At 41.4% G+C, this 10922-nt stretch overlaps 1 protein-coding gene across 1 annotated transcript; it reads left to right on the top strand.

Moving 5' to 3' along the window:
* Positions 1-3794: 3794 nt before the first annotated feature.
* Positions 3795-9678, top strand: fan1 (FANCD2 and FANCI associated nuclease 1). The gene is made up of 13 exons (XM_053426906.1): positions 3795-5289; positions 5375-5515; positions 5792-5990; positions 6076-6309; positions 6408-6539; positions 6639-6747; positions 6836-6955; positions 7083-7247; positions 7338-7500; positions 7590-7693; positions 7775-7969; positions 9195-9323; positions 9423-9678. The coding sequence occupies exons 1-13, from the start codon at positions 4101-4103 to the stop codon at positions 9558-9560; spliced, it is 3018 nt and encodes a 1005-aa protein (XP_053282881.1). The 5' UTR covers positions 3795-4100; the 3' UTR covers positions 9561-9678.
* Positions 9679-10922: the final 1244 nt, after the last annotated feature.

Genomic DNA, 10922 nt, shown 5'->3' with positions numbered 1-10922 from the left:
CTGGCCCTGTATGCCCACGACTGTCAACCCTGTTGACATCAATAGATAACAAATTGTTTCATTTTTCAGGTCAGTGAAATAAATTTGTGGTAAATATTCACTTCATACTATCGTCAATGCCATGCTGCCTGTTTCCTCATACTCATAGTCACTGAATCAGTCCTAGGTTTGCTTGCATTCTGTGAGTTTGCTGTGAATTGTTGTATTGTAATTTATCGCCTTTTATATCATCCTGCCAAACTAGAATAGCACAAGAGTACATATCTCCGCCAAGGCCCAACAGTCCCATTAATGACACCACATTTAAATTCACTGGATCAGACATTTTGGGACTTGCAGCAAATTGCACAAAAAACAGCATATCTTGCAAAGTTAAAGACATGAAGTGAAAAAAAACATTGCTAGATCCACCCCCTGTTAAGATTTAGTGGGATCTTCCTCGGGCCACGCCTCCAAAAATTTCCTGGAAATCGTTTGAGTAGTTTATGCGTTATCCTGATAACAAACAAACACAGATGAAAACTTTACCTCCTTTTTGGAAGTAATTAGTTGTGTCTTGCTTAATTGCTGTGTTGTGCTTGGCCTCTGTTAAATAAACAAATAAACTAATAAACTAAAGTGTTTTCTTTATTCGAAATCAACTATCGCATGGCATCTCTTTCTCTTCTGTAAATACACAAATTATTAAGCCATTAAGATTAATACCAGGAGCAAAACCATCTTTTCACTTGTTTACATTGTTGAGGTAAAACCCAACAACTCGCAGACCATCACTCAACACCAGACTTAAATAACTTGTGGTTAGTGATTATTTTCCACACTTGCACATCCTCCGGAATGACAATCTGACATCCCCTAGTATAACTAAATAATGTCTTTGTTTCACACGTCAAACAAGTATCCACTGATTAACGTCTACATTCATCCATTATTTCTGCGCCCTCAGCACCCACACACGTGTCATGTCACCCCTTTTGTCTGCTGATGTTGTTTGTTATCTGTCATCTTGCTTTGTTGTGTCTGCTCTAATTATGTCTTGATGTCCTGCAGAACAGGAAACCTGCTGTAAAAAAAAACACGCTCTCAGTGAGCAGAGCCAGCAGCATGCAGTGCTTCTTTTCTGTTTGATCATTGTTTACTTAAAGTTCTTACAAAGATGCATCCCAGAATAATCCATATTGTGTGGTTATAGTGTGCGTGCCAGATTTATGATTCATGACTTACAGTCTCTGAGGATGCTGTGTGTGGAACAGTACATCATTCTCTTGACATCTGAAAAGCAGCTCTGAATAAATGTTTGACCTGGACCAAAGCACAACAAAACATCCTGTGTATTGGCAAATGAACAGATAATGCTATAGTTCTACAAGAATGTAAACACAACTGGTAGAAGACAAATATCTTCGCCCTCTTGTTTTGGGATTTTTATCTATTTCAGGAGCTAGACAACAAAAAATAAACCATATATCCATCACGGCTCAGTTGCATGAATTAAACTATAGGGGTGAATATATTTGTCAATTGATCGCTAAATTGATTAGACAATTAACAGAATTTTAATCTGCATCAATTTTGACAATCAGTTCATTGCATTTCGTCAAGAAAAATCTCTCAATTCACCAGTTCCATCCCCTGAAACGTGAACATACACGTCTGTGATACTTAGTTTTTGATAGCAAATTAAAGTCGATCACCTTGGACTGTGGCGAAATATGATGGGCCTATTTCACTACTTACTAACATTCCATGGCCCAAGTAATGCATTTTCTATTATCTATCTATTATTAATATATGAATTAGGAAAATAGTAGACCCTTGTCATGGCAGGAAAATAGTTGGTAAACACAGGTGTTATTCATCACATTGTTACCAAATATAACAGAACATTCATAATGTAGTAACACCCGCGTTTACCTATTCCATGTCAAAATGGCTGCCGTTAAGCAGGTGTATTGGCAGGTTAATTGATAATGCATAGTTCTTCACTACAACATACACACAAACACATATATTTCGCCAACAAATGCTGTTAATATTATAGAGTTCGTCAGTTCAACAAGGTAAACAACACACACACACAGAGACACTTTGGAGGACATTACACTGACTTAAACAGATTTCTTGGAGACTTATCCTAACCTTAGTTTTCTTATACTTGCCTAATCCTTACCTTAACCCTAATCTAACCTTAACCCTAATCTTAACCTAATCCTAAACTTATTCTAAACCTAAATTTAAAACATGTCAGATGTAATGATTTATGTCATAAAGAAGACAGGTCCCCATAACATGAATGTGTAAACCAATATATAAACATTATATATACATGTAAATATATACTGTATGCATACACGTATATATAATGTGTGTTGTCTTGTTTGGCTCCTCAGTTTAAAATGACATATACTCTGTGTGTGTGTGTGTGTGTGTGTGTGTGTTTGTGTGTGTGTGTGTGCGTGTGTGTGTGTGTGTGTGTGTGTGTGTGTGTGTGTGTGTGTGTGCGTGCGTGTGTGTGTGTGTGTGTGTGTGTGTCCTGGATCTGCTGCCACTACACGCCCAGTATAAATATGTCATCATCACCAAGCCCTCAACATGAAGCATCTTGTGGCTGAACTGGAAACACTGCTGTGCTGCTGTGGCTCAAGCATTTTGGGGGAAAGGATTCACGCTGTGTTCATAGCAGTGTCGATCAGATCACAGGAAGCTGAAATGGTGGTGGTCTGAACCCTATAATAAACCACGCAGACCTCATCCTGACCCCTCTGCTAATTGAAAACAATAGGGACCATTACGACCCCCCCTTCTCACGCATGTTGCCCTGCCCTTTGCGGATCTGCGGTGGTTTTTAATAAAGCCATTACGCCAAACTTTTGCCGCAGCATGTGCGTGTGTGTTTGGACGCCGCACTAAACATCTGGCCACGTATCGATAGCATAATCGGACATATGGTTTTCCCTGCGCGTACACTGTAGCGTGCATTAATGGAGCCCACTCCCTCCATACGCACGCACGCAAACAACACACACACACACACGCGCGCTACTGGCTTCAGCATCTGTAAGCATCATATCATCACCATCCCCATCACGCTGCTGCTGCTGTAATTCCCATCGACCTTGATGTGGAGACTGCAGCTCGGAGGCTGATGCTGGAGCCCATCACAGCATTGTCCTCCTCAGACCTGCTCTTATCGGGGCCTATTTGTGCAAAATGCATCACTGTGACATTTCCATCCGTCCGCGCATACACCCGAGTCCAGCGTGTTCCCACTCACCAGCATCAGTCCCGGCGCTGTCCCTCCATGTGAAAAACGCCCGAGTGCCGATCACATCTGGTCGCTGCCCGGAATGGTGAGTTTTGAATAAAAGCCGCACAGCAGCCCAGGAACGTGTGTAAGAAAATACACCCCCCACTCCACCCTCCATTATGTGCTCACTGCCCCCCAACATCACACACACACGCACACACGCGCACACACACACCCACGCACCGTGTGAGGTCTGCACAGCCAAACATGAGGCTAAATAAGCGACCATTTCATTTGAAGTGTTTATTTCCTATGGGATTCCATGTTTAATTTAGGATTTGGAAATATTAGAGTAATGTGCATTTTTTGCATTGCAATTTAAACAATATAAGTTTATTTAAATAAAATATACACATAACTATTTTACATCCAATTGTGTTTATTTCCCCTTTTCCGACTTTTATTGTTTAGTTAATTAAAAATAATCGATGTACTTTGGATCTATTACTTCCCCCTGTCAATCATTCTGTGCTCTGCTCGTTACGCCTGAGAAGCGGGATTGTTGTTACCCTGCAGCGCCTCCTCGGCTAGATGCTACCCGGCATGTTAGCTAACATCATGAGCCACTGACAGGGTTCCTATTCATGTGTCTGTGTTTTTTGTGACAGGCGAATGAGACTGCAAGAGCTGCAAATTCACGACGTGTTAATTGTGCTGTTTTTGATGTGATCATTTCTGAGCAAAGTTAGCTTTTAACTTAGCTTAACCAAAGCAGTGTTAGCCCTGTCCATACTGGGAGTTCACTGCAGCGAAGAGAAGTTTCTGAAAGACGTTTTCACTGAGAAACAACACAATGACCGACAGAGCCAACAAGGACAAGCCCAGGAGAAGTCTGTCATTGTCCAAGAGCAAGAAGAAAGGTAATGTCTCAGCCGGGACTCCTGCCAGTGCTGCCTCCTCCATGACTCCAATCACCTCATTCTTCAACAGCCAGCCTCCCTCCAAGCTGGCCTGTCCCCTGTGTGGCCAGCTGGTACCACGATTCAGGATCAATGAGCACATCGATTTGCAATGTCAGAACTTTGACAGAGGAGACAGCAGTGCCACCTCAGCAAGTAATAATGTTGTACCAAGCACCCAGCTGTCACCCAGAAGGAATCCTGCAAAGTCCCCAGAGCTGGATCGAAACAAGGAAGAGGAGGTCAAAGAGACCAGCACCAGCCCTTACTTCAAAAAGGATGACTTACAGCAGGCTCCACGTGAGATAAACAGTAAAACCGTGGTCAGGACGATTGACCTGGGAAGTCTCTCCGCCAAGATATCTAAAAAGTGCCATGACCCACCTGAGAGGACACGAACGGAGGGTGAACAACTGGAAAAGGAGAGAGACCCTCCTGAGACTCTGGGCAGCTCGCAGAAAGAAAATTTCCTGAGTCAGAGTTTAGAGGAAAACAAAGATGGGAAAGTCATTGACTTGACAGAAACCTGCGATGAGACTCCAGCAGCAGAGGCATATCTATCCTGTTCAGAAAAAGGACATCATCTTAAACAGAAAGAAACTATGAAATTTCCCAAACCAGAAACTTCCCCAAAACTAGTCACTCCAAAGTTGCATGTTTCTTCCTCCAAACTCTCAAAGAGGAAAAAAACAACTTCCACTGGCAAGGTGTCTGCGTTCACTAAGAAAGCAAAAATTGACAGGAGCAGGGAGTCGGATGAGGTGTTGTCTAGTGAAATAAAAGCTGAGAAAACTGATACGGACCAAGATAAAACTGTCGTGCATTCCACAACGTCTGACCATCCTCTGAGTTCAGAGGAGATTTGTGATTTAACTGCTGCACTCGTTAATAGCGATTCCCTGCCAGAATTTGCTGAGCAGACCATCAGCGACCAAGCTGTCAAGAGCCTTCATCCACCAGATCTTCCATACTACCTCCGTAACTTCAGAACTGTTCTAGAGGCGGTGCTGGAGAATGAAGACGATAGAGCGTTGTTCAACCAGGATGATATGTCACTCATACACGCATTTGAGAGGCTATCAGGTACGCTAGAATGTCACACAGTTATTATAATTTTTACAGCAATGAATATAAAATAATTGTTCTCATGTGTCTTCTCTATCTAAAGTCATGGGGCAGAAGCTGTATGTGAGGCTCTTTCAGAGGAAGCTGAAGTGGCTTCAAGTTAATAAACTGGATTATGAGCAGATATGCAGTGATCTGGGACCTGTTGCTGAGGAGCTGGTTCAAAGTGGTTTTCTGCAGACAGGTAGATGAAGCCCAAATCTTCCTAATATCTTAAATCACTGTCTGAGTTGGCTGAAACTTCAAATTACGGAAATATTTAATTGTAAACTGTTGCAAGCTGTGTTTTCATATTTTATTTATTTTGTTTGACTGCTGAGAGAATGAATGACTGCATTGTTGTGTAGTAACTGGGAGTAGATACCATTTGTGTTAGCCTCGCGAAAATTCACACCAACCCAATTGTTTAAGTTTGACATTTTTTCCTTTAGATGTCCACTGAATTTTTGTATTTTTAAAGAGAATGATCTTGAGGACCTCGGAGAGGCTCTGGATCTGCTGCCCGCTCCTGAACTCAAAGTTCTGGCTAAGAGCTTCCATCTGGGCAGTTCTGGGACGCAGAAACAGCAGCTTGTGGACGGGCTGCTTAATCGGAGCAAACAAAAGTCAATCTTCTCTATGAGCCCTGCTCAAAACATCAAGGCTGTCATCCTCAAAAAGTGAGTTGAGCAATGACTGTGGGTTTATTCACTGTACTAGTAATGTTATGATTTCACGCCTGTGCTGTCCTCTCCAACGTTAAAGGGCGAAACAGCTCGCAGGTTCCTGTGTACGCCTGTGTCGTGATCCTCGCGCTGTTTTCTCCCGCATCCTTCTGCTCTTCTCTCTGACGGACACCATGGATGAGGAGGAGACGGCAGCTAGCGGGCAGAGCCAGCTTTTTACCATCCTGCTCGTCAACTCAGGACGTCTGGCCTTCCCAGACTACACATTGCAACGTACCACCAAGGTTTTCCTGGACAGAGAGGACCTGATTAGGTGAGGTCCTGCCAACGGAGTTCAGATTAATAAAGATTTGTTGATGTTGAAAAAGTATAAACAGGAATTTATACGTCTTACTCCATTCATCCCACCAGATATGAAGTATCCATGCGATCCCTGCAAGAGGTAAACACAGCGATGCAGACAGGTCAGTGGGAAGAGGCCCTAGAGCTTTACACTGCTGCCAAAAGTGCCTGGCAGGAGCTGAAGAAAAACCATGACTTCAGGTGATCAATTTATTTATCAATCCCTTTGTTTCTGTCTGAAAAACAGATACAGAGTCCTTTGTGATTGTTTAACATTAACATTATCATTGTGTTGGATAGTCATCAGGAAGAGTTAGCTGTGTTCCTGCGCAGCTTCACTACAGGATGGTCTTACACTCGGATCTTATCTAGAGGGGTGGAGATCTTGCAGCGGCTACGTCAATATGAGGTTTGTTGACCTCATCCACTCAAACTCACACAAACAGATCCAAGTTTGAAGTACGTCATAATTAAAAAGGAGAGTTTTGTGTTAACAGGAAGCCGTAGAGGAGCTGCAGTCCTTACTGTCACAGTCTGTTTACTGTCCTGACAGCCGAGGGCGATGGTGGGACCGACTGGCATTAAACCTTCAGCAGCACCTCAAGAAACCTGAGCAGGTGTGCTGCAATATCCACTCACCTCCTCAGAGACATCCTCATCATCTCATCCACTCATCATGTGCTCAGTCATAGATGTCTCGTGTTTTAATTTGCATGGCTGCTGTTCTTTTCCTGTTGCATTCAGGCAATAGATGCTATTAGAGATGGGATGACAGACACTCTGGTACGAACGGGACATAAACTCTCCCTGCATCAGAGAGCCGCTCGGATGAAAGAGTCGGCCAGCTTCAAGAAGTATCGCCGGCAACTCAGAGATTTACCCACTATTCAAGTCCAAGATGTCAAACATGTGAGTTTGCTGCAGTATGTTCGCACTGGGCTTCCTCGGGAAAACACTTTTATCACTTTTATATTTTCCTGCTTGTACTTTCGTCTGCAGGTTACAATCCGAGGACAGCTGTTTCCTCATGAGGGAGGCATGGGCAAATCTAGGTTTCTTTTACATACAAATGGAGAGGGGGAAGACAGCCACGACGCCACTGTGATATGTTCTGTGGAAGAGCTGTGTTTAGCACATTACCGCCAACAAGGATTTGACCAAGGTAAACAGTGTTTCTTGCCCTGTAAAAAAACAAAAACATTGATACTCCTCTGATCACAAGAACAATATATTGTTGTTGTCATGTAACAGGGATCCATGGTGAGGGTTCGACTTTCTCTACATTGTTTGCTCTTCTAATGTGGGACGTCATTTTTATGGAAGGAATTCCAGATGTTTTCCGAAACCCATACCAGGTAAAGTAAGCTCTCTCTAAGTTGTGTTGAATAACCACGCATCGGAACAAGTTTTAACTTGTGTTTGTTTCCCCCTCATAGACATGTCCACTGGATCTTTACACCGACTGTTTCTATGAGAACAGGAAGGAGGCGATTGATTCTCGTGTTCAGTTACTCAGTGAGGCGTCTGTGGAGACGCTACATACCATGATGGAGGATGTCTGGACCTCACAGGAGGGTAAAGTGTGTTCCCTGGTCAACTGGGAGCTTTTCTCATCTCTTCAACATGCACAGGTATTTACTGTCAATCTGGCAAGTATACAGTGTCTTCAGAAAGTATTCAGTATAATAAAGCACTTGCAAACTATATTGTGTTGTAGATGTTATTTTAAGTTGGTTAAATAGAAATGCACTTCAATCTACACAACATAATTAAATACTTTTTTAAATAATTACAAATCCTCATTAAATCTCTTAAGCCAATACTAAAATCTCACATTTAGAAAAGTATCAAGATCCATTGATTGTTTGAACTTATGTCTAGATGTCGATTGGAATCCACCTGTGGCAAACTGAATTGACATAGTTTAGAAAAAACAACAACTCTTTAAATAAGTCTCCATAATTCACACTGCATGTCAGGACAAAACCCAGGTCATCAAGTCCATGGACATCACTGTAGACCTCTGCAATAAAACTTTAACAGGGCATAGATCAGAGAGAGGGTACGGAACCAGTTCTAAAGCCCTGAATGTTCCCAGTAGTGCACTAGTCCCAGTTATTGTGAAATTGATTTTTTCCGAGAGTTGCCAGTCCGACCCAACTGACAGACGAGACGGGCCTGGGTCAGGGTACAGTCAGGGTACTTTTGGTACAACAACCAAAAGTCATTCTAACAGAGCTTTAGAACGCCCAGTGTCTTGTGATTGGAGGGGCCTTTTCAGTAGCATGGAGAGGGAGACTAGGAGAAACATAGCCTGTATATAAAGATGGACATCATTTGACCATCACCTCCCATTATCCAGAAAGGAAGTAAAAATATCCTGGATATGAACTCTGCCAACTTGAAGCAATGAATGGAGCCGCGGAATTGAAGTCCTGCAGGAACATGATCAATGATGACTCAAGTCAATCTCAGGGGTCAATCGTGAGGTTTCACTCCATTTTATATCATCAAATAACTCATTAAAAAAAACTTTTAAGATTTCAGTTTTAATTTGTTAAGAAATTAGCTTCAAATTTCTGAAAACAAGTTTATACTTATCAGAACGATGTGTAGATTGATAGGCAAAAATTGCAGTTTTGCCAATTTAAAATTGTGTAAAAAATAAAGGTATATATGATGTCATACATTATATGAATCTAAGAGATGTATAGTATATTTTGCTTACAATGTGTGATGTTGTATTGTGACAAATAATCGGTTTCAATTCATAACTGATAAGATGTGTGTCTAGATTTGTTATTTAGGTACTAACACGGTACTAACAGAACCACCTTTAATCACTGATATTTGCAGTCCCTGGTGTCTTGCCTCGGTGGAGCCTTCTTAGGAGGAGTAACAGCAAGAATGTCAAAAGACTACAGACACTGTCGCGCAGGTTTGCCTGATCTGGTGGTGTGGAACACCTCAGTAAACACCTGCAAGGTGAGATATCCTCACGTTTTAGCTATTAGAATTAGATTGATCCCTGAATCATGTCTGATTATTCTGCATAGCCTTGTGACACGGGTTGTCTTGTTGCAGCTGGTGGAGGTGAAGGGGCCCACTGACCGGCTGTCCCAGAAACAACAGATCTGGCTGGATGAGCTGCAGAAACTGGGGGCCGATGTAGAAGTGTGTCACGTGGAAGCTTGTGGAGCCCGAGGAGCTCGTCTAGAATAAAAACACAGAAGGAATGACTGAAGAGATTAAATGGAAACATGAGCAGAAAGACTGAAATAAACATGATTTGGGTGCTGATTCTGATGTTTATCTTCCAAATACAACAACTTTAATCCTATTTGAGTATTAGGAATGTTGTCTAAAGGAGTGTTCCTTGGGAATGGTTTTATCATCAAGTCAACCACTGCATCAACAGGAAGAGGTGCATCATGGGATGATCATCACAGAGAACTGCCAGGATCAGAAATAGCTTACACATAATCAGAGGTTATGCATGACAGGAAATTGATCCAACGACCACACGAGCCTGATGGTGTTTCCTTATCTCTTCCAACACCACATTCACAGGATCTTGGGTTGCCAAGCAACATAAACATGTTGTTGGCTGCTTATGAATTGTATGATGGCTCTGTGAGTTTGTTATGCAAGTGAGGTGGCTTTATATATCTATATATTCAGTTTGCTGCCACTCTACCAGAGATAAGACATCACTTGGGAACCAAGAAAAAGATAATAGGGCTGCCATTAATAATTATTTCCATTATTGATTAAACTGCTGTTTTTTTTCACCATAATGTGAATAATTAATAGGTCTATAAAATATCCTATTTGTGCCCAAATTAACACAGTTGCTGTGTCAGTTTGTCTGAATAACAGTCGATTTACGACAAGAATCATAACATAACACAAACGCAGCAAATCCTACAATTGGACCTGGGAAATGTTTTAGCATTTTTGTTTAAAGAACATTTATGATGTATTTTATGTAATAACATAAAAAAGATCGGCCTCTAGATTAAATGTAATGGTGAAAGGTAAAAACATTGTTATAGACTTTTCAATGTCTGAGGAGAAGATGTTCCTTTAATCTGTTGTGCATAAGTTAAAAGGTTGTGCACACCGGTTATTTGGATTTCAATTTTATTATGCAAAATGATGAAAACAAACTAGGTGGACGAACTTCAGCCTTTCCATTTAGGAATGATTGAAGTTATTTGATCATTATCGTAGTTAGACAAATTTCTTTATCATGTATATTAGTACTTAATGACCTCATGTAAACCTTATCTTGGCTTTGCACCACTGCAGGATCTTTAGTCTATAATAATATATCATGTTTTAGTATTTTTTTTGCACTTAGTGTAAAGTTAAAGTGCAAAATTAAAGACATACATTGAGATACCCAAATACGAGAAAACACTAAATAAAGTTGAAGTTACTCAAAATGATGTGCATGTACTATATTACTTTGTACCAACATTGAAATTTAAGAGCACATAGCGTGTAATTATGTGGAGCTTGGGAAACAAAGGTTCAATGTGTGGTCGCTGTAGAGAGGACCCGCTCCTGATGTAAATACAA

The sequence above is a fragment of the Pleuronectes platessa genome, chromosome 7, assembly GCF_947347685.1.
Source record: "Pleuronectes platessa chromosome 7, fPlePla1.1, whole genome shotgun sequence".
Taxonomy (NCBI): domain Eukaryota; kingdom Metazoa; phylum Chordata; class Actinopteri; order Pleuronectiformes; family Pleuronectidae; genus Pleuronectes; species Pleuronectes platessa.
This window is presented reverse-complemented; position numbering and strand designations above follow the sequence as displayed.

Excerpts from the sequence above, each read along its gene's own strand:
- fan1 (XM_053426906.1), top strand. The coding sequence starts at position 4,101 with ATGACCGACAGAGCCAACAAGGACAAGCCCAGGAGAAGTCTGTCATTG. Across the intron at positions 6,540-6,638 it reads AAGAAAAACCATGACTTCAG|TCATCAGGAAGAGTTAGCTG; the intron begins GTGATCAATTTA and ends TGTGTTGGATAG. Across the intron at positions 7,248-7,337 it reads AAGTCCAAGATGTCAAACAT|GTTACAATCCGAGGACAGCT; the intron begins GTGAGTTTGCTG and ends TTTCGTCTGCAG.